Consider the following 24688-nt stretch of genomic DNA (forward strand, 5'->3'; position numbering starts at 1 on the left):
ATGTGGACACAATGATTCACCACACTGAACAAACTGTAGGGTAAAGGTTTAACTTGGAATTGTTACTTCAGAGACATTGCAGAATATTAAATATTCTGAGTTACCAAATGAGCCAACAAACACAAAAGCAAGGGATAAATCCATTACACGTGAGCCATACCTTGTTCATTTAGTAGATTAATGTAGTTCAGTTTTAATGGTTAATGTCAATACTTCATAGTGTACTAGGAAATGTTCTGTAGTATATTTTATAAAATAAAGAAGTCATATTGTGAGACCTCATGACAAAGCTCAGCTATTAATTTGAGCTATTAAATCTTTGCTGTGAAGTGGCTAGTAATTTTTGTGTACAATTTTTGTGGTATTTATATTAGCGTGGCACTTCTGCTGTATCTGTTTCACTGTACAGGTCCTAGAAGGGAAATATGTTTTAGTCATTTTTCTCTCATTTTTCATTCTAAACTCCTTTTTCCAGCTACTTTTCAGACCTGTGTGGGTGATTACACTCTCATTGACATTGGAGTAAATCAGGAGTAGCTTGAATGCCATTCGCATGGTTCTGTTCTCACATTGCTTTTGCACTGGTTATTGTCTTCATAGAATTTTTTCCTGGTTTACATCAGCATAAATGAGATCAGACTCAGGCCCTTTACTGATTTAATATAGGGAAGAATCAGGCACGTGAGCCTTCATTGGCCAGTCATATTTTATACTTCTGTAGTTTATATACTTCAGTTTTTAAGCTAAGAACTTGTACATTTTACATTGCTATGGTAGACTTATCTGAAAGGTGTCATGGTGTGAAACCAAACAGGCCTGCTCTGGCCCTCATTAATTTCAATAGGCCCTAAATTGGGTCTTTACTGAAGTCAAAACTGCTCTTAGAAGGGGAACCAAATATTACAAGTCAAATATATGTTCCTTCTATTTTTATTTCATAGCTGTAGTCTAACAAAAACTTCTGGCATTTTTGTCTTGTTAATTCCCCTTTAAAATAATACTGGGAAAATAAGTAAAAGAGAGATATTCAGAGGAAGGTAGGATGAGAATAGAAAAGAAAATTGGAACAGTCGCTGTGACCATCTTTTTTTCCTCACCATTTGGAGTTTGCAATGAATGCAGCAGAGTGTTCAGAATAAAAAGCCATGCTGTAAATTTGTGATCCATCCGACTATGAGCAAAAGGGAATATTTTTCCATTACTATATTTAATTGTTTGTGCATCTGTGAGCTCGCTTAAACCCCATCTGTACACTGCTTCACAAAAGCATATAATCCATGCTTCTTCTGGTTGGAATTTGGTGCGTGTTGCACAACCCAACTTCTGTGTGAATTTTGGAAAAGCACTGGAAAATCTCTTACTAGCCACATCAGTAAATGTTCTCCCCATCAATCAAACCTCATTGGTGCAGCGAATGATGCCCTATTTCCAGTGATGATATATATTTCCTGACATTTTGCAATCTGCAATTTAATTTGGGAGGACTATGACTCTTTTTGTTCAATTTTTTGTTGTTGTCGCCTTCAGAGTAGTTGATATTTTGTCAGTGACAGAGAATCTGCACTATTTATGGTTTTTTGCTCTATAAAAGTACTGCAGCCCAGTCACATGGCTTCTCCTCCTAAGCCATCTGTCACAGAGGTCTGGAATTTTATGTGAATGTTGGTTGTGCAGACTTAACTCAAGTTTTTTTATTATGAAAAATGTCACCAACTACAATATTTAGCATTTTACTTTACATTGGTCATTAAACTTGATTACTGTAGCTCTGTTTCATTGCTATAGTTACATATCAACTGTGAAGCCAAAAAACGCTGGGCAATCATGGCAAAGCTATATTGTCAGATCCTGGAGAATGTACTTGGCAGTGATATAGTTAATATCTTGGATTTTTGTAACTAAGGTTTATTAATGCTGGTATAAAAATGTATTTGATATTATACAGATGGCATAAGATGTTGTGGTTACTAAGTTATTATCCAGGATAAGCTGTACTGTCGAATTCAGGGCTTAAAACTATCACAGGAGATTAAACTATTTACTAAAAAGGGGCAGAAAGATATAACCAAAGCATCTTAGTATGAACATATTAGAAGTGTATTTACTTCCTATAAATATAATAATGCATAGCTCTCTTTAAGCTGAGTGATTGAAAATTTGAACTTTGTCCTGCAAGAGAAACAAATGCAAGAGGTGCCTTTGAGTTTCTAAATTGTGCACAAACAGCTAGCCTAGTAGTCCTTGGAACTAAGCTAGTGCTTCTCTCTTAGGCTTTTGGCTGATCAATGAAGTGAGGCCCCCATAGCAAGAGTTGATTATTAAGTTCTTCATTTCCAGCGATGCCTAGTGACTTCGTATGTTTTGGTCTCAGGTGCCCAACTTGAGGCACCTTACAGAAGCCTGATTTTCAAAAGTTCTGAAGATTGGTTCCCTTTAAGGTGTCTCAAGCTGGGCACCCAAAAATTGACCCACCCCAAATCGCCCATGACTTTTGAAAATGTAGGCCTGGATCACTGGCTACCATCTGCATTCGCAGCCTGTCAACAAATTCGCTTGAAGAAACTGCTTTCCTTTGCTGAAAAAAGTATAGATGGGCAACACTAACACTGAATTTTTGGATGGTCTTTAAAGGCTTATAAAGAGCAGGAAGCTTGCTAATTATCTTACCAGCTATTTGGCCTCCTTCAGTAAAATGACATTACTGCTGCTGGTACCATGATTTGAAGTGGATCGCAATGTGGAAGTCACTCTATGGTTAAATGGGCATTGTGATTTCATTTTATCTTTGAAAATAGTGCCACTGAAGGTTTAGTACATGGCTACCTGGAGGGTGCCTGTGCCCCATCTGAGTCCAGCCAGGGTGGCCTATCATACCATCAACACTGAAGCAGAACTCCCCATTCCATTGTATTGGATTGTAAGCTCTTTGAGGAAGTCACTGTCTCTTACTATGGTTATACTATGGTTATACAGTACCTAGCACATTTGGGCCCCAAGCCCTAACTGGGGCTTCTGGGCCCTTCTGCAATACAAATAATAAAACAATAACAATGAGATCATATAGTGTTAACTGCAGACATCTTTGTACTTACTTCGTGATAAGTCATCTTTACTCTGATGTTAGCCCATAACCCTAAAGCCAGTGTTAGCCTGTTAAGACTGGACAATCTAAGCAATAAGACTACACAGATCTCTGCTCTTCCAGAGGCCAGAAAGCCATACATACTCACAGCCTGAAACCAGATTCTCCTTCCATGGTCCCATATGACTAATAACTGTGAGCTGTGGCAGAAGGTGACTCTTCTAATTGGCCCCCATCCACACACACATATAATGTTGCTTCTTGATTTGAGACCTGCCCTTTGGCGCCACCTCATGGCTTTTCTGTCCATGCAGAGACTATGGGGATCCCCCAAGACAGTGGAAACCCCACAAACAAGTGACAGGAAGATGGTTTGCAATTTCTTAAATGAGGTTGTAGACAGGCCAGGTGTGTGGGTGGTTTGTTTTCAGAGGTGAGGAAACCCAACAGGCAGGGGGAGAGCTGGATTGTTACTTCAAATACTGACAAAACCGAGGGCAGCCCTGCCCAAATTATATAGTATATGGGATGTATATTCGTAGCCCCTGCTACTGCATCCCACTTTAAGGATACAATTGCCAGACCAAGAATTCTGTCTTATATTCCGCTTTTATGGTCAGCTTGTGGAAGGAGAAGGGGAGGGAGCAAGGAGCTTTCCCTTCCCTGTGTTCATAAGAGAGGCAGTAGCAGCCACTGCTACCAGGGCTCAAGATGACACAAGGAGAGAGGGAGGGGCAAGGATGAGGCCTACCATAGCATAAGCACACGTACCAGCCAACAGAACTAGCCCATTGAAGAGGACAGTGTATGCTGCATGGAGATCTCTGAGAGGAATCGTACATGGTGCCTCCTGGAGCTCTCCCTATGCTGGTGTGGCTCTACCCTGCTCCCATTGCAGGTCTGTGCTTTAATGGCACAATCTGGCACTTCTTTTGTACTAAATATTTTTAAAGGTGCTTTCCAAGTCAAATTCTGATGAAGGCAATATGTTATTTTCAGTGATGTATGAAACACCAGGGAAAAATTCTTCATCTGTTTTAGCACATTTCCGCCCCCCATGTTACAGATGTTGTAATATTTCCGGGGCATGAGGGAGGAGAGGGTGGAAATGTAATAATAATGCTGTTGATGAACTAAGCGGAATTAATGCTTTTAACTGTGAATGGGGGTCATAGTTCTCTCTAAGAGTAAAAAGATCAAGAAGATTTAAAGCTAAACTTTTTTTAAATAAACTCAGATTTAGCATGTATAGTTTACATTTTAGAAGCATCTTATTTAAATGCTACTTACTGTGTTTAAGCTCAGGAGCCTGGAGAGCATTACTGAGGTTACACTTAAGTCTGCCTAAGAATTAAACATTAACTGATGTAAATCCAAAAGCTGGTTTTAGACTCAGATAAATTTAAATAAAAGAGTGCATTTACAATTATCCGTTAAAAGCACCACATGGCTATGTTGCAGCCTCAAACTGTGCATTGTCTAAACATTTCTCTATTTCCTGTTATATATCAGGGAGCTGAAATAGAAGTGGATGAAAATGGCACTCTGGATTTGAGCATGAAAAAGAACCGAAACCAGGACAAGGCTATGCCTCTAACTTCTTCCAACGCAGCACTTCCTACTCCTTCCTCTTCTCCCTTCAAAACAAGCAGCTTTCTGGTAAATGCGGCCTTCTACCAGGCTCTCTGTGAACAAGAGGGCTGGGATACACCAATCAACTATAGCAAGACACCTGGCAGGAAAGAGGAAGAGAAAGAGGTATCTTTTCAGCTTTTCAGTTAGAGCAGTTGAAGAACTGACACTAAACCCCTCTGTTTCAAAAGTGACCTCTAATCTTGGGTGCTTCAATGCCCAGCGTGAGACATCATGGACTCAATATTCAAACGTGATGACTGATTTGGAGTACCCAATTTGATACATCTTAACGAAGACTGATTTGCAGAATGTGGGTGCTCAGCAGTTTGTGAAGATCAGGCCAATTTTAATGTCTCAAATAGAGCACATAAAATCATTAGTCACTTTTGAAAATCTTGGCCCTAAGGCCTTACTTTTAGAACTGCTGGGCACTTGTAAAGCAGCTGTTCATTTTAACTGGAAAGTCTCTCAACCTGCGTAACTTAAGGCATCCAAAATTAGAACCCATTTTTGAAAATGTATCCCTACTCTCCAGTGGCTGGAGGGTCATGACCTAACTGTAGTATATTTTTGGTCTTTTTTAAAATGTCAAGGTAACCTTATAATTTTGAAGTGCAATATAATTCTTCCAAGCAACTTTATTATTTTGTGCATTCCAGACATCTCTATGTTTGGGTATGTGTAAATACAGGCATGAAATCCTACAATAATTTTTCACTGGGACAAAGTGTTAAATGTGTTTCTCTGACACATTTCAGGTGTGCATTGCTCACATCAGCCTATTGCAAGTCTTGCAGGGTCCAAAGATCCAGATAGCAGTCTGAGATTAAAATTCCAGAAATGCCCATTCCCCAATATATCGCTGGAATTAGGGAATATCAATGGAAATAAACAGCCCCACCTAAATAAATCACCCAAAACTAACTCTCACGATGGGTATAGGCAGCTGCCATGATGAGACTCCACAAGACAGGCTGCCAGGTGTTAGGTGGTCATATGGTAACTGTCGTGTCCAGTGCTGATAATTTTCTTGCTTTTTGTGTCTTTGTTTTGCCCCTTTCATGTATTTTTTTTATTGACTGTTGGCAGCATAGTGTCCTTTGGTTTTCTTATTTCTTTTTTTGGCTGCATGTTTCTCTTGAACTTCACTGCCAGAATAGGGTGCAGAGAAGGTTTGGTTGGATTTGTTATCATGGTGAAGAATATGCATAGGCAGCTAACTAAATGGAGTCTTGGTAATGGACAGAGATGGGCCTGAGTTGCAGAGTTCTGTTCCAGCCCCAAAGTTCCCCATAGTTCAGATCTGGAGTTTTAGTTCAGGGTCAAATATATGGCCATCCCATTTGTATTTGTATGAAGTAGAATAGTAGCACTTTAGCATTGTAGCTATTATAGAAGTGGTTTTTTTTTCTGAATTATCATGATTGGTGAACTTTAATAAAGTAACATATTTAACCAGGATAGCTCCACCGAGAGCTGAGGATGGAGATTCACCTCTAGTATTTCAAAATGCCTGAAAGGAAAAGGGTATCAGTCACATGAATAGAAAACTCTCAGGATGGGTACAGGCAGTTGCCATGACGAGACTCCACAAGACAGGCTGCCAGGTGTTTGGTGGTCGTATGGTAGGTTTCGTGTCCTGGAGAGCTAAGTGCTGTGATCCCCACTGTGCTGATGCTGATCTGTAACCCAGGGTTAAGCATCTGGAATAACAATTTTTATTGAGAAAAGACAGACAGTGGCTGGAGAGTGGCTTAAATTATGTAGTGAGTAAGAGGACCAGATTCTTCCCTGCAATATGGCCCCTTTGTGCTGCACTTCCAGCAGGTATATCCAGCCTTGAGAAAATTATCCTGCTGCCAGGGAATCCACTGGTATTGCAGACCTGGCAAAGAGCTCTCATGCCACTCTTCCTCCCTGCTGCCAGTGTAGCGTAGAAAAGGGATTATGGCTAGAGGAAAGAGGGCACGGGTAGAACACCCCTATGCCATGCTGTTCCCGTACTACAGTTTTGGCCAATTGTGGTGTGGGTACTGGCCCCAGGCACAGCATCATCAGCATCAGTGACATCACTGAGGAGGCCACAAAGTTGAGCATAAAGCCATCTTTGCACCCCTGCAATTGTCTGCAATTTGTCCCTAATCAGGAATCTGGCCCAAGACCTCTGTTCTGACCACTTCTGCTCCCAGAGAACATTGACATGTCCAGCAGTCTCAGGACCAATGGCTCTGTTTTGCAAGTAGAAGCCTGGCAGTTATCCCCATGCAAGGCAAATGAATGATAATATCTATTTCTAATTCATTGTTATCTGGTTCATATGCACAACAGTTGCTTAATTTTGGTGGTAATTTCCAGAAAATATTGTCTCTCTCTCACTTAGTGAAATAGCCTGTCCAGATGCCCCCTAAAAAAAAAAAAAATTCTGAATTTGGAAAAAGCTCAACATCTCTCTAAAAAGGAAAGCACCGCGAAATAACCAGAGCTGTCAGTTTAGTTCAACTGTCAGTTCTCCAAAGATTTCAGGGCTTAAAAATGTTTAAAAGTGCCAGATGCTATTATCTGTTATTCATGTTACCATTATGTTCTGGTCTTTGCTGAAATCAATATAAACTTCCATCTGCACATTAATGGAATTTCATTGCTCGCTTGCTTTCTTTTGTGCCCGCACGTGAATACACACACACACACTCTTTGTAGAAAATGTACCCCTGGTTCTGATTTTTTTTAATCTAATATGCTTTAGAATTCTAACATTTCATCCGAACTCCGCTGTCTGGAAATTGTACTTTGCGCTTAATTAGCTGAGATAAGTATCCACCCATTCTCTTTTACCATAAGTGAAAAAAAGAGTAGATGTGGGAGGGGGGAGTTTCTTTGACCCATTCTATAAAGCATTTATGTCACACAGTAAATATGAAATCTACTAGAGGAATGCACAGCCCAGGTACCTGGTCTACGTGCTCAGCCCTACGTTTGTGAAGCCAAGGAAAGAATTCTCTGCCTCAACTTGCAGTAGTAGCTTGCAGCTGGTAATGAAGGGCATGAGAAGGACTAGCTACTCAGGGGCCAATGGACAGCTCATACATGTGTTTATTGCTAGTGGATCTGCATGGTCAGGGACCAGCTGGCCATGAACATAGCCCAGTTTGCCTCCTCCAGCCTCCCCTGGCATGCAAGGAACTTCAGTGTCTTTCTGCATGGCTCCTTTGCCTCCCTTCTAGTTACTACTGCGATTTTTAACTTCCCCAGCCCCCAGGATTTCATGCTGCTTGAATAATAATAATATCCCCCAAACTATTAGGGAAATTATTGGTTTAAATGTTTGTCTCTGTCCTTCAGAAATATACTAGAGAATACCAACAGGAAAAAGACAGAATCTTTATTATCCCCTTAATCTTAATTAGCACCTTTTTCATGCTATGTGCTTCCCTTTAAAACGTCTGTCTTTTGCAAAGAATCTCAGACAAAAAGTTTATTTACAGTGGAATTAAAATTGTAAGAAAGTACCTCCTAATATAAAAGAGTATTATTAGATTATTGCAATGCAGGGAATTCACAGTTAACATTTAAAAAACCCAAATATATGAAAGTCAAAACATTCAAACCAGAGCCAGCACTAGGCATAAGTGGACTAAGCAATTGCTTAGGGTCCCAAGCAGCTCAGTGGGGCCCTCTGTAACTTGCAAGCAACCCTATCTAATGAATGTATGTGCTGCACACAAGAGACACTTACTGGGTGTATCTCTCGATCTCTCAGGGTATGTCTACACTACGGAATAAGGTCGAATTTATAGAAGTCGGTTTTTTAGAAATCGGTTTTATAAATTCGAGTGTGTGTGTCCCCACAGAAAATGCTCTAAGTGCATTAAGTGCATTAACTCGGCGGAGCGCTTCCACAGTACCGAGGCAAGCGTCGACTTCCGGAGCGTTGCACTGTGGGTAGCTATCCCACAGTTCCCGCAGTCTCCGCTGCCCATTGGAATTCTGGGTTGAGATCCCAATGCCTGATGGGGCTAAAACATTGTCGCGGGTGGTTCTGGGTACATATCGTCAGCCCCCTGTTCCCTCCCTCCCCCCGTGAAAGCAAGGGCAGACAATCATTTCGCGCCTTTTTTCCTGAGTTACCTGTGCAGACGCCATACCATGGCAAGCATGGAGCCCGCTCAGGTAACCGTCACCCTATGTCTCCTGGGTGCTGGCAGACGCGGTACGGCATTGCTACACAGTAGCAGCAACCCCTTGCCTTGTGGCAGCAGACGGTACAGTACGACTGGTAGCCGTCATCGTCATGTCTGAGGTGCTCCTGGTCGCCTCTGTGAGGTCGATCAGGAGCGCCTGGGCAGACATGGGCACAGGGACTAAATTTGGAGTGACTTGACCAGGTCATTCTCTTTAGTCCTGCAGTCAGTCCTATTGAACCGTCTTATGGTGAGCGGGCAGGCGATACGGACTGCTAGCAGTCGTACTGTACCATCTTCTGCCGAGCAGCCATGAGATGTGGATGGCATGCAGTCCTTCTGCACCGTCTGCTGCCAGCCAAAGATGTAAAAGATAGATGGAGTGGGTCAAAACAAGAAATAGACCAGATTTGTTTTGTACTCATTTGCTTCCCCCCCTCCCCTGTCTAGGGGACTCATTCTTCTAGATCACACTGCAGTCACTTACAGAGAAGGTGCAGCGAGGTAAATCTAGCCATGTATCAATCAGAGGCCAGGCTAACCTTCTTGCTCCAATAAGGACAATAACTTAGGTGCACCATTTCTTATTGGAACCCTCCGTGAAGTCCTGCCTGAAATACTCCTTGATGTAAAGCCACCCCCTTTGTTGATTTTAGCTCCCTGAAGCCAACCCTGTAAGCGCCCCTCCCAGCGTCAGAGCAATGGCAAACAATCGGGCATCTGAGAGTGCTGTCCAGAGCAGTCACAATGGAGCACTCTGACGGGGCTAAAACATTGTCGCGGGTGGTTCTGGGTACGTGTTGTCAGGCCCCCGTTCCCTCCCTCCCTCCGTGAAAGCAAGGGCAGACAATCATTTCACGCCTTTTTTCCTGAGTTACCTGTGCAGACGCCATACCACAGCAAGCATGGAGCCCGCTCAGGTAACCGTCACCCTATGTCTCCTGGGTGCTGGCAGACGCGGTACGGCTTTGCTGCACAGTAGCAGCAACCCCTTGCCTTCTGGCAGCAGACGGTGCAATACGACTGGTAGTCGTCCTCATCGTGTCCGAGGTGCTCCTGGCCGCGTCGGCTGGGAGCGCCTGGGCAGACATGGGCGCAGGGACTAAATTTGGAGTGACTTGACCAGGTCATTCTCTTTAGTCCTGCAGTCAGTCCTATTGAACCGTCTTATGGTGAGCGGGCAGGCGATACGGACTGCTAGCAGTCGTACTGTACCATCTTCTGCCAGGCAGGCAAGAGATGAGGATTGCTAGCAGTCGTATTGCACCATCTTCTGCCAGGCAGGCAAGAGATGGGGATGGCTAGCAGTCGTACTGTACCATCTTCTGCCGAGCAGCCATGAGATGTGGATGGCATGCAGTCCTTCTGCACCGTCTGCTGCCAGCCAAAGATGTAAAAGATAGATGGAGTGGGTCAAAACAAGAAATAGACCAGATTTGTTTTGTACTCATTTGCCTCCTCCCCTGTCTAGGGGACTCATTCCTCTAGGTCACACTGCAGTCACTCACAGAGAAGGTGCAGCGAGGTAAATCTAGCCATGTATCAATCAGAGGCCAGGCTAACCTCCTTGTTCCAATAACAACGATAACTTAGGTGCACCATTTCTTATTGGAACCCTCCGTGCAGTCCTGCCTGAAATACTCCTTGATGTACAGGCACCCCCTTTGTTGATTTTAGCTCCCTGAAGCCAACCCTGTAAGCTGTGTCGTCAGTCGCCCCTCCCTCCGTCAGAGCAACGGCAGACAATCGTTCCGCGCCTTTTTTCTGTGCGGACGCCATACCAAGGCAAGCATGGAGCCCGCTCAGCTCACTTTGGCAATTAGGAGCACATTAACCACCACACGCATTATTCAGCAGTATATGCAGCACCAGAACATGGCAACGCGATACCGGGCGAGGAGCCGACGTCAGCGCGGTCCCGTGAGTGATCAGGACATGGACACAGATTTCTCTGAAAGCATGGGCCCTGCCAATGCATGCATCATGGTGCTAATGGGGCAGGTTCATGCTGTGGAACGCCGATTCTGGGCTCGGGAAACAAGCACAGACTGGTGGGACCGCATAGTGTTGCAGGTCTGGGACGATTCCCAGTGGCTACGAAACTTTCGCATGCGTAAGGGCACTTTCATGGAACTTTGTGACTTGCTTTCCCCTGCCCTGAAGCGCATGAATACCAAGATGAGAGCAGCCCTCACAGTTGAGAAGCGAGTGGCGATAGCCCTGTGGAAGCTTGCAACGCCAGACAGCTACCGGTCAGTTGGGAATCAATTTGGAGTGGGCAAATCTACTGTGGGGGCTGCTGTGATGCAAGTAGCCCACGCAATCAAAGATCTGCTGATATCAAGGGTAGTGACCCTGGGAAATGTGCAGGTCATAGTGGATGGCTTTGCTGCAATGGGATTCCCTAACTGTGGTGGGGCTATAGATGGAACCCATATCCCTATCTTGGCACCGGAGCACCAAGCCGCCGAGTACATAAACCGCAAGGGGTACTTTTCGATAGTGCTGCAAGCTCTGGTGGATCACAAGGGACGTTTCACCAACATCAACGTGGGATGGCCGGGAAAGGTGCATGATGCTCGCATCTTCAGGAACTCTGGTCTGTTTCAAAAGCAGCAAGAAGGGACTTTCTTCCCAGACCAGAAAATAACCGTTGGGGATGTTGAAATGCCTATATGTATCCTTGGGGACCCAGCCTACCCCTTAATGCCATGGCTCATGAAGCCGTACACAGGCAGCCTGGACAGTGGTCAGGAGCTGTTCAACTACAGGCTGAGCAAGTGCAGAATGGTGGTAGAATGTGCATTTGGACGTTTAAAGGCGCGCTGGCGCAGTTTACTGACTCGGTTAGACCTCAGCGAAACCAATATTCCCACTGTTATTACTGCTTGCTGTGTGCTCCACAATATCTGTGAGAGTAAGGGGGAGATGTTTATGGTGGGGTGGGAGGTTGAGGCAAATCGCCTGGCTGCTGGTTACACGCAGCCAGACACCAGGGCGGTTAGAAGAGCACAGGAGGGCGCGGTACGCATCAGAGAAGCTTTGAAAAACAGTTTCATGACTGGCCAGGCTACGGTGTGAAAGTTCTGTTTGTTTCTCCTTGATGAACCCCCCCACCCCTTGGTTCACTCTACTTCCCTGTAAGCTAACCACCCTCCCCTCCTCCCTTTAATCATTGCTTGCAGAGCCAATAAAGTCATTGCTGCTTCACAGTCATGCATTCGTTATTCATTCATCACACAAATAGGGGGATGACTACCAAGGTATCCCAGGAGGGGTGGTGGAGGAGGGAAGGAAAATGCCACAGAGCACTTTAAGCACAGCACTTTAAAAGTTTACAACTTTAAAATTTATTGAATGACAGCCTTCTTTTTTTTGGGCAATCCTCTGTGGTGGAGTGGCTGGTTGGCCGGAGGCCCCCCCACCGCGTTCTTGGGCGTCTGGGTGTGGAGGCTATGGAACTTGGGGAGGAGGGCGGTTGGTTACAGAGGGGCTGCAGTGGCAGTCTGTGCTCCAGCTGCCTTTGCTGCAGCTCAACCATACACTGGAGCATACTGGTTTGGTCCTGCAGCAGCCTCAGCATTGAATCCTGCCTCCTCTCATCACGCTGCCACCACCTTTGAGCTTCAGCCCTGTCTTCAGCCCGCCACTTACTCTCTTCAGCCCGCCACTTACTCTCTTCAGCCCTCCACCTCTCCTCCCGGTCATTTTGTGCTTTCCTGCACTCTGACATTATTTGCCTCCACGCATTCGTCTGTGCTCTGTCAGTGTGGGAGGACAGCATGAGCTCGGAGAACATTTCATCGTGAGTGCGTTTTTTTTTCTTTCTAAGCTTCACTAGCCTCTGGGAAGGAGAAGATCCTGTGATCATTGAAACACATGCAGCTGGTGGAGAAAAAAAAAGGGACAGCGGTATTTAAAAAGACACATTTTATAAAACAGTCGCTACACTCTTTCAGGGTAAACCTTGCTGTTAACATTACATATATAGCACATGTGCTTTCATTACAAGGTCGCATTTTGCCTCCTCCCACCGCGTGAACGGATTTTGGTTGAATGCCAGCAAACATACACTGCAATGCTTTGTTCTACAGTGATTCCCCAGTACGTGTTGCTGGCCTGGAGTGGTAAAGTGTCCTACCATGAAGGACGAAATAAGGCTGCCCTCCCCAGAAACCTTTTGCAAAGGCAGAACCGCAAATGCCAGGGCAAAGTAATCCTTTCACATGCTTGCTTTTAAACCATGTATAGCATTTTAAAAGGTACACTCACCAGAGGTCCCTTCTCCGCCTGCTGAGTCCAGGAGGCAGCCTTGGGTGGGTTCGGGGGGTACTGGCTCCAGGTCTAGGGTGAGAAACAGTTCCTGGCTGTCGGGAAAACCGGTTTCTCCGCCTGCTTGCTGTGAGCTATCTACAACCTCCTCATCATCATCTTCTTCGTCACCAAAACCTACTTCTGTATTGCCTCCATCTCCATTGAAGGAGTCAAACAACACGGCTGGGGTAGTGGTGGCTGAACCCCCTAAAATGGCATGCAGCTCATCATAGAAGCGGCATGTTTGGGGCTCTGACCCGGAGCGGCTGTTCGCCTCTCTGGTTTTCTGGTAGGCTTGCCTCAGCTCCTTCAGTTTCACGCGGCACTGCTTCGGGTCCCTGTTATGGCCTCTGTCCTTCATGCCCTGGGAGATTTTCAGAAAGGTTTTGGCATTTCGAAAACTGGAACGGAGTTCTGATAGCACGGATTCCTCTCCCCAAACAGCGATCAGATCCCGTACCTCCCGTTCAGTCCATGCTGGAGCTCTTTTGCGATTCTGGGACTCCATCATGGTCACCTGTGCTGATGAGCTCTGCATGGTCACCTGCAGCTTGCCACGCTGGGCAAACAGGAAATGAGATTCAAAAGTTCGCGGTTCTTTTCCTGTCTACCTGGCCAGTGCATCTGAGTTGAGAGCGCTGTCCAGAGCGGTCAGAATGGAGCACTCTGGGATAGCTCCCGGAGGCCAATACCATCGAATTGTGTCCACAGTACCCCAAATTCGAGCCGGCAACGTCGATTTAAGCGCTAATCCACTTGTCAGGGGTGGAGTAAGGAAATCGATTTTAAGAGCCCTTTAAGTCGAAATAAAGGGCTTCATTGTGTGGACGGGTGCAGGTTTAAATCGATTTAACGCTGCTAAATTCGACCTAAAGTCCTAGTGTAGACCAGGGCCCAATCTCTCTCACATACACACACACAAACAAATCCCTTTGATGGAAGCATTAACAGGTCCCTTATCCTCTATGTGAGTCAGTCACTAGAGGGCAACATAAAACACACATAAAAGGCAGCCCTCTAGTGGCTGACTCACATAGAGGATATCAAAAGAATCTGGAGTAGGTAAATGGGGACATTAAGCCTGCTTGTGAGGTTTTTTGTGGTCTCTGGCCCATGCTGCAGGGTGCAGGGAGGTACCAGTCTCTAGTTTCTGATTAATGATGGATTTGCTCTTCATAGGCAGTTATAGTGCCGAGGTTCCTCTCTGATAATAGGGCTCAACAGTTAGCACTTGAAAAGTACATACGGAAGGGTGGTCAGAGTAAAGGGCAGAGATCAAGTTGATGAGAGAAATTCTGACCCCTTTGAAATCGATGGCAAAACTCTGATATTTAGGCTTTTGAACAACATTTTTTAAATTTCCTGATTTTCAAATGCTGCTTTTTAACATTAACTCAAAATTGTACTTACTTTCACAGGTTTAGGTTTTTATATTTACTTTTTAATGTTTTAAATGAATAAATATTTATATTATGTTAATTAAAATTAAAGTGAATTAATAGATAATTATACCTTTTGGATCATTTAAGGTTGTCTTTATCTGAAATTTTCCTTTAAAAACAAAATCCCTAAAGCGTAAAATTTAAGTTGAATTTCGGGCATTTAAAAGTATTAATAATTACCATGAAAAAAATGTGTAGAAAAAAAATGAAGCAAATATTTGTACTGTCTATGTTAGTTATAGTAGCATATGAGATGATTCCCAAACAATCTAACCTCACAAATGCAGTTGCAAAAATTAGCAGTAATTGATGTATCAACAATATGACAAGGATTATATGTGTTATAGTAGGCAATAGATAGCCAACACCTGAAAGCAGAAGGAAGTGATGTACAGGAACCAGCTACAGACTGGCATAGGTGAGCTGCCAGAACTGGCGAGCATATGGTAGCTTTATCAGAAGCAAAACCCCCACTAGGCAGAAGCTCATAGGTGCTGGAATAGAGGTGCTGAGGTGCAACCGCACCACCTGGTTTGAAGTGGTTTCCATTAATTACAGGGTTTACAGTTTGGTTCAATGGCTCTCAGCACCCCCATTATACAAATTGTTCCAGCACCCCTGCAGAAGCTCCATTTGCAGTCCACATTCACATTCAGTTTCTGCTGTTCTCTTCACTCTGTGCTTATCAGCTCAACAGAAGTCCCTATCCCTGTGGTTCTCTCCAGTCCTAGAGATCCTCTGAGCGCCACAGTTCCCCAGCCCTGGTCCTGGAGAGCTTCTGAACTGTACAGGCCAGAAGCACCTACAGTACTAGGTCTGGGAGCTTTGCAGGACCAAAGTGTTTCTTGTCCCAACCATAGGCAGCAATCTCTGGTCCTATTAAGCCTTTTCTGCAAAGCCTACTTATCTGGGTCTCCTTGCTCCAGTGGAGTTTATAAACTGTCATGAATCCCAGCAGGGAATCCTACAGACATTATAGTTCTGCCAGGGACTCTGGAGACTTCTCAAGGTTCACATATTCATAATGAATCTTTCCAAAATGAACTACTTAACCTTCCAAAAAAATTCAAAGCCACTAGTCCTCAGTGAGGACAAAACAATCTTGAACTTTCTAGACCAAGCCATTTTGAAGCAATGACATTCTAAAAGGAGAAGTCTTCAAAAAGTGAAACTGTAATATTCAGTATTTCAGGTTTCCAAAATGTCTTTTCAATGGAGTGACTACTATGTCTCCATAATATCTATTAAACAGCAAAACAACAGATGGTAACATTTAAATTTTTATCTACAAATGAACAGGCCGGGTTAGAATTGAAGACCCATTCCTATGGTTCTGCAAGAAAATTGCAAAGAGAGTTTGTGATTTTTTTCATAAAATCTAGTATTTGGATAAGATTAAAAAATCACCTCATGTAAATTCAAACTCTTAGGGAGTTTGAATTTACATCTCCTAGACTGCAGCTTAATGATTTATTTGTTTATGGTACAAATCATATTTATTTGTACAGCATATAGTAGCACAGTGACTTACTTGCAGAAGAAAACCAGAGTAATCCCCCCTTGCAAAACTATAGGTTCTGTAACTAAAAATATTCAATAACTTTCTGGCCAAGGGCTGTATTTTCCCCCTTCTTTTCTCTATGGATTTTTATTTCATTAGCATTATCATTTTCCAAATATAAACCCTGTTTACCTAGGATACAGCTTCAAGACCTGTGTGGCTTCCAGACCTCTACGAATTATTTTACAAATAAATCATTGCAGATGGTAAAACATCTATCCCTCAATGTCTCAAAATATGGTGCATTAATCTTTTACCACATCTCCATCACTGCTGAAAGCTTAGATAATTTTGCCTGTATGTTCTTCAAGAGGTGTCGTCCCCCCCACCCTCCCCACACACACACAAACAAAAGATTGGATGAATATAAGAAAGACAGGGAAGAGAGAAAACCCTTTGTGACATTCTTATCTGATATTTCAGAAAGATCCATTGAGCTCCCCAGAAAACCCGGAGGAAAAAAAGTATCCAGGAGATGTCTCCATACCGAGTCCAAAACCCAAGCTCCATCCAAGAGATCTCAAGAAGGAACTCATCACGTGAGTCACAAAAATGTCATGTTTTCCTTTCTCCTCCTCTGTGGAGACTACAGACACTAAGCACAGCAGAACGTCTGTGAGTCAGCTGCTTTGGAGGAACAGTACAGGGGAATTCTGCACCCACTGCTTCCTACACAAGAGTGTTCCATTGTGGCTCTCTTGGGCTGGGCAGCAGTGAGGTTTATAGTTAATGCAAGTCAGGAGAGGACTGTCAGTCTGGATGGAGGATTCATGACTATACAGATTTACTGTCTAACCCCACCTCTCGTGCACAGAGGTAATAAAATGGCAGCAGCCACTACTACACATGTGAATTGAGGTAATGGTTGCAGAGTGGCTGTTTTGAGACTCCTCTTACTGTTCTGGAAAATAGATTTTATCCCCATCCATCCTCCATGGAGATCCCCTGCAGTGATTTTGTGTAGGAATCCAGGGCATAGCTCTAGGATTTAAAAGAAGCAGAGCCAATAAAAAATACGGACCATAAAGACAAACAACTCACTAAGGACTTAGTCCTGCCTATCTGCAGAGAATCATGTGCAAACTCAGAGAAGATTAATAGCTAAAGACAGAGGTTACCACACATACTGCACAATGATGTCGATGTCAGAATGGCAGGTAGATGTCACCATGAGTGTAGTTCTAAGATGCATGCTGCCCCTCTATACGATAATGGAAAATCAGCATCCATATCCATATGTTACATTATGTGTGCATATTACCAGATGATCCCAGAGTTCTCAAGCAGGAAGGTAGGAAGGTAAACAGCTTCAGATGAGTTTAGTTCAAGGACTAAATCAAGAGTCTGAAATTCCTTTGTATGAGAATAATACAGACTGAGGATAAATTCAAGATGCTGTAGATTAAAGGATCATTCTTAAAAGAAACCTCAGCTGTTCCTTTACAATACACAACAGGAGTTCAGACTTGTTAAATGCTGGTGCTGAATGTAAGACAAGTAGCACTGACTGTAAAAAAAATCCGTTGAGCAGCATTGTCCCCAGGTACATTCCATGTATTCCAGATGATGAACAACATAATGTGCTTGATGAATGAACAAAGTGTTTTAAGGCCATTGCTCAAAATAGAAAAAACTAGTCTCTGCCTTGTACATTACATAATAATTAACTGTCTTCTTTACTCAGATCCCCAATATGCAGAGCGTGATTCTCTTCTCGTTTACACTGGTGTAACTCAGTAGAAGCTCCAATGAAGGCCGTGAAGTTACACCAGTGTAAAACTTGTGTGAGTGGAGAATCAGGCCCACGGTCTCCTTCATTTTTTTGCAAAATGGCCTGTGTCCTAGAGCTGGACCCACAAATGAATGTGGGGGTCTGTCTCAGAGTCATTTCCTTTCTGCATGTCCTTGTTGTCAGTATTTGCTATGCAGTAACAGCAGGCTCTGCACTGTACTGAACATAGATGAAGAAACAGTCCTTGTTCAAGGTGTTTACAGTGTAAAGAGACTGTTCCCTTACTTGCACAATCTGAACTATAATATGTCTCATTTCCTTTTAAAAAACATAGATTTAAAGTAGGAGAATGAAGCAGCTTTTGAGCATTAACAGAGACTAGGCCATTTTGTTATCTGATAAAGCAACACAGTTGTGGAAAAATACAGAATAACACAGCAGAGTCACTTGGCACCTACCTTTTTAAAAGAATAAAAACCAAAACCAACTGTGGCTTATACAGATTTGCCTCAAGTGGCAGGGAACAAAGCAGCGTATGTGCTGATTAAGAAAGTTATTTAATAACTCAGTTTGAGAAGAATTAGATCTGAGAACTTCCAAACAGGCAGATTATTTAAAACGATTGAATGGAGGTCATGTTATTCACCAGTCTGTTTACATATGTAATGCCCGTAGCCAGTTTGCATGCACAGGCCAAGATTTTCAGAAATGACTAGTGATTTTGGGTGCCCAGCTTGAAAATCCCTAGAGGGGCCTTGTTTCCAGAAAAAACTGATTACCCACTTTCTGAAAATTAGGCCCTTTTCAACTGTCTCTTGTTGGACATCCAAGACCACTAATCATGTCTTAAAATCCTGGCCAGGCTCCTTGAAAAATCTTTGGATTCACATCAAAACATTGTCAACATCTAAAACATTTTTTGACATCCATAGACTGCTCTGTCTCTAATTTAATATTCACCTGGGATTCAGTATACATATTTCATTTCTGTTTTCCCCTCTGCCTCCCAACCCTGGTAGGCGCCTCAAGACAAAAGCAGTCTGCACCACGTACTGATGATAGTCCATAGCACATCACTGCAGACTCATTCACAGCTGAACTCCATGACATCAACCCTTGTCCTGCTATTTGCTTTGCAGACTCAGTGGCACTGAGTCAGTGAGACTCAATCTCTGTCTCTGGAAATTACGTTTCCTAGGGGAAAACTCTGTAGAGTGAATCTTTCACCTCTGGTAGTGCAATCTGCATATTGGCTGCTCACCATATTGTATCTGCAATTGCAGTTCATGACCTAAATGGCCTCAGGCTTGAGTTTATTCTGCCTCTTTTAAAACAACAACAAAAACGGTTGTGAATTTATTAAAAACATTAATATATTTTCTTTTGTGATGTTTGTTACTTTCTGATTTGGGCTGATTTCCAGATGTTGATAAAAACATTTTCCTTCTTTTTGTAATAACTGGGTGTCCTTTCTTAACCATATTGTAAGATTACTTACAAGAATTGCACCCAATTTTAAAACATATGCAGTGCACACATTGCACACATAGCTAAAATGCGCCTGTCCAGACAATTAAACAAGAAACATTTTTAATACATTGGATGAAGAATCCATAGGCAATATTGCAGGCAGACAGTATTTACTGTTTGCCCACTGAGACCAGAACATACTGAGCAAGTCAGTACAAGTGGCTCCATCATGCAGAAGTTGTTATAATGACATAGGCCCTTAAAAAAAATTATATCTATACACAGAGGATGATTTCCAATAGCCCCAATGGGCCATTCCAGCAACTGGGAATAGCCAGGTCATAGAAACACCCTGGCCATACCCATCCTGCAAGAGGTGATATATAGCCAGCTACACTGATTGTGCCTTTTGGAGACTCCTCTACACTGAAGAGCTCTGACGGAGCACATCTGGCTCGTTTGAGACCCTGATTGAATCAATATAAAGGTTTCAGAGAGCAACAATGAATAAGCCCCTCAAAGCCTGATTTTCAGGTATATAAAGGACCACTCCAACACCATAAAGAGCCTTAAAACATATGTACACATAATTCATCCCTGCTCCTGTCCATTCTGCTTTACACTGTGAGAGCAGTATACAGGGACTTAAGTGTGAATGAGAATCAGGCCGCAATGAGTAACGCCTGGTCTACACCACACAGTTAGGTCAACGTAAGCTACCTTGCGTCAACTGCACTGTGGAAGTGTCTTCACATAAATTTGGCTCCTGCTGACATAGGTGTCTCTCTATGCTGATGTAGTAACACCATCTCCCCAAGCTGCATAGAGTCACGGTCGATGTAATTAGGTTGATGCAGTGTCAGTGTAGACACTGTGTTGCTTACGTTGACTGTTACTGGCCTCCAGGAGCCATCCCATAATGCCCCACACAGACAATGCAATAGATACAAGCATTCGTGGTGAGGATGTGCACTGCTGACACAAGCAATTTAATAAAGAAGATGGCTGTATGCCAATGTAAGTGAGGTTGACATCATTTTGTAGCGTAGACATGGCCTAAGTCAGACTTATTTTACTCCTGTGGAGCAATTTTTTAGTGCTTTGCCACTTACAGTCGCTTTACACTAATCTTGTAATTTACTATCCCCTTACTAGGGCCAACAGTAAGGATTGAACTCAAGATGTGACATTGCAGCACAAACCTATACAATTTGAGCTAAGGAAATAAGTCAGCTAGCTGGTAGAAGCCCATGGGATGTTAGTGGAGACGTGGCACAATTTTGCCAGTGTACTACATACACACCATCATTTTTTGTTATTGCTGAATTTAGCCCAGAAGCATCCTAGGGAATTGAGCCTGTTCACTCCAGGCTGTAATTGGATGAATGGTCTGTTATGTCTGTCCTGGAAGTCACAATGGCACCTAATTATGTTACTAGAAGTCTTTATATCAAGATCAAATGCCTTTCTAAAAGATATGTTCTAGCTCAGCCAGAAGTTATGGGCATGATGCAGGCATTGCTGACAAAGGTTCTGTGGCCTATTGTTATGCAGGAAGTCAGACTTAGATGTTCATAATGGTACTTTCTGACCTTAAATTCTATGAATTGTCATAAAAAATAGCTGGCAGTAATGAAACTAGCCAGACTGCACCATGATCTGTGGTAACTGCAAAATCTATGGAAAACATATGGTGGTTTCAGCCCAGAGATACATAACATTGTTTTGATTCACATGGGTTATGAAACTTTACACAACTGTACTGTGTTCTAATTCACATGCCTCAATCGAGAGTGGTACTGTCATGATGATAACAATGATTTTAGATAATGTCAAATGTAGTTGGTGTGAAGCTGGTATGTGGTAGGTTGTTTAGCAGTGAAGGGTGATCTGTATTTACATAATTTGGAAACACTTTTAATTCTAACTGCACTTTCTATACACAGCTGCCCAACTCCAGGATGTGATGGCAGTGGTCATGTAACAGGAAACTATGCATCACACCGCAGGTGAGAAATGACAGAAACTCATAACAGGAAGTAGAGCTGCTTTATGTACAGTCAGCTTCTAATATTTTTATATGCAACACTATTGGGCAAATAATTTTCAGCAAATTAATGTACCCAGCAAACTCAGCCTTTGTTTTTTCTTGTGGTATATCTCGCAAGATTTTTTTAGCTGATTCCAAACAGTTCACTGTGATCATTTGTTATGCAAGCTGTATGGTTTAGCTGAGATTGGTTAGATAAGTCGTGTGGTACTGTTTGTGCGTCTTTAAGTGGATGAGTGTGCAAACACTACTGGCATGAATACAGATGTAAAAGTAGGTTTTCACAAACTTTAGTACATGTGGCTTTGAAGTTCTCAAATTTGCAAATGCTTTTTGTGGGGTATCCCCTGTTTCCTCTCTGGGTTGGGACAATGGTCCCATGTCCTGCTGTTCCCTTTGCGTGTGGAGAGGAAGCAGTCCTTGCCTTTCCCCAACAATATGGACTACGGCTCTTTATGCTGGCAACACAAAAAAGTGAGAAAGCTCTTTGTACTCTAAGCAGCCCCAGGCATATCTGCTTTGGGATGAGACAGAACCTAGAGCTGAGCAAGTAACCTGCTCCTATCTAAAGATTGACTACCCTGCATTGTCTAGCTCTCGTTTGCCAAAAGCAAGTGTTGGGGGGAGGGGGAGAGGGACTGTTTCTATTCCTTAATAATAATTAATGCTTTTCTAGAAAAATCAGTTCTGTTTTAGCGTATGGAAGAAAACATGTTTCACATCTCTTTTCCTTAGTGTTTCCGGGTGCCCATTAGCCGACAAGACATTAAAATCCCTTATGGCTGCCAACTCTCAGGAGCTTAAGTAAGTAATGACAACAGGGGGGAAAAAGTGGTTGCTGTTCATCTCATATTGGCATGTTTCCCAAACAAACGCAGCTATTGAATAGAGGAGAGAATTGATCTTTGTAAAATAAAGGCCAGTTCAACCCCTTGTCCCAAACGTGAAAACAAATTGAAACCAAAGCCTTTACGAAAAGTTGGACTCTCATTTCTTTGGTTTGCGTGTTTTTGCACCTCTTCATATCCATACGCTAGCCCGAACCTAGAGCAGATACTCCAAACGTTGAAAGAGAGGCTGTTCTGACGGTATTTCTGAACCAGCTGGAGCCAGGAAGAACCAAAATCTTACAAAGAATCTGATCTCACAAAATACCCAGTCTGATTTCTAGATCAAAGAGGTTAAGATAAGTATTCAGACATTTGAAAACCAAAACAAGCCAAGCCTGCAAATCTTCTGTCTTCATCCTCCAGCACTAGATAGATACGCTCAGCTTAATGACACTGAGGCAGCCGTCAAATCATATGAATCAGTGTTGCATATTTCTCACCATGAAATGACAAAAAAAGGGTTTTGCAGGCCCCCGTAGATAGGCAGATGTACAGGGCCTTAAGCAGACCTCAGTAATCTGCACAGCTGGCCATGGGAGTCAGAAAAGGGATTGACAGCCAATCACCTAGTTAATGGACGCTTTTGTCAGCAGATGGGAGTGAAGTAAAAGGATGGTTGGTGCTTTTTAGCTACAGCTACACTGCAAGCTAGGGGTGTGATTCCCCTGCTTGTAGTGTAGATGTAGCTCTTGTCAGGTTTGCCAGCCCTCTTTTCTCTTTGCATCAGTAAATGGGGTCCTGCCATAGAACGTAGTGGGGGGTTTGTGGGCCTGTACACCCTGCCAATATTTAGAGTCGTCCTCAGTCCAAATAGAGGAAAGTAAGTTCTGATGATGGTACGTTTACACTGCCTTACTGGCATTTCAAGTACAGGTGGCCAAATCCAGGTTTTAGTTGAGGATTTAGCTACAAAGTTTGTCAGCTTCCCAAAATAAAACAATGACGCTTCCAGTGATGACATTCAGGTGCTGTCCTGCATTGTAAAAAATATGTTGTTTGACTCTAGCCAAGGAAAGCCTGCTCTCTAGGGACAGAGTAAAGGCTGCAGGGAAAGGCCAGCTATGTGGGCAAGAGGTGAAAGCTGTTCTCAGAGCATAGACATTACTGAGGTGCTGACATTTCAGCTTTGGGGTCTGCTGAACTCACCTCCACAACATTTGGTTTTAGTTTGGTTTGTACAAAGCTGTGGAAAGAGTGACAGAACAAAGATTTGTGAAAATGGTGCCAATTTCTAAACCAGTCACTGATTCAGCGCTTTTACTTGCTTTCCACGAACTCAGACCTGAGTTCACACAAACGAAATAAAATGGCTGTTCTGCATGCAAACCCACATAGCCACATGTGAACAGTGATATTTGTATACACACATAGATACTGTTTAACTAAAGCTTATAAAGTTTCAGTTGCATAATAAGGAAAGAGAAGCAACAACATGTGACCTGAGTTACCAGCCACATACTGTGAATAACGTGTGAGTCATGGAAGATACAGTCAAAATTCATGAACAGCCCAGAAGCAGAAATAGGTTGCATGAAGTGTTCAGCATCGAATTTCAAATAACCAGCAAAATAGTAAAACTCAAAATTTGTTCCCAGACCATTTGAAAAGAGAAACAGGGTCCAGTAAAATTATTTGCTACACATAGATCATCCAACTTCAGGTTTGACCAAAAACTAATGTGGCTCTATCCAATTTTAAATAAAACTCCATTTTAAAAAAGGTCTATTTTTCTACAGGGTTGTCTAGAAAAAAAAAACAGGAAGAAGGAAGGAGAAAATAAACCCTAAATGCAGATCCTGAAAACACTTCCGCAACTGTGTAGCTATACTCACATCAGTATTTCCTTTTAGTTCACAGGGACTACATGAGTAAAAAACCTCATGGTGTGTCTACATTGCAAATGCTGATTGCAATGTAGATAGATCCTTAGATGAACAAGTATTTATAGAATCAAGCCCCCAGTGACCATCCTCCTAGTTTTATTTCACAAAGTTATACAGATATATCAAAAGGAACAGATGCATATATTTTAACAATAATGTTCACATTTAATTCACAAGAATCAAGTTAAACTTTTGCCTTCTATTTGACTCACTAAGCCAGCAAGATATCTTTTCTGATTTTCAGCAAATCTACAGTTTGCGATGAAGGACAGATTTTAAAAGTGGTCACTTTAGTCAGATTGAAGACATTTAAAATTAGAGGCTTATTGATACATAGAGTACTGCAGAAAAGGACTAGTACAGAATACCTTACCTGGTGCCTGAGATGATAAAGGTTCACAAATTTTAAGGCCGGAAGGAACCATTATGATCATGTAGCTTGACTTCCCAC

The 24688-nt window shown here is 42.9% G+C and overlaps 1 protein-coding gene and 1 long non-coding RNA gene across 7 annotated transcripts in view; one reads left to right on the plus strand and one right to left on the minus strand.

Annotated features, from left to right (window-relative positions):
• The window catches only part of ST18 (ST18 C2H2C-type zinc finger transcription factor), a 208365-nt gene that overhangs the window by 168670 nt on the left and 15007 nt on the right, over positions 1–24688 (plus strand). For all 6 annotated transcript variants that reach the window (XM_048840644.2, XM_048840646.2, XM_048840645.2 and 3 more), the window contains 4 exons: positions 4595–4840; positions 16636–16751; positions 21361–21423; positions 22200–22268. In XM_048840644.2, coding sequence (XP_048696601.1) covers positions 4595–4840; positions 16636–16751; positions 21361–21423; positions 22200–22268 — 494 coding nt within the window. The remainder of the gene's footprint in view (positions 1–4594; positions 4841–16635; positions 16752–21360; positions 21424–22199; positions 22269–24688) is intronic.
• On the minus strand, positions 12222–13458 carry LOC142071030 (uncharacterized). Its single transcript, XR_012666982.1, has 2 exons — positions 13168–13458; positions 12222–12780 (listed from the first exon to the last, which is right to left on the minus strand). It is a non-coding gene; the product is annotated as an uncharacterized LOC142071030 (long non-coding RNA).

The sequence above is a fragment of the Caretta caretta genome, chromosome 2 (assembly GCF_965140235.1).
Source record: "Caretta caretta isolate rCarCar2 chromosome 2, rCarCar1.hap1, whole genome shotgun sequence".
Lineage (NCBI taxonomy): Eukaryota > Metazoa > Chordata > Testudines > Cheloniidae > Caretta > Caretta caretta.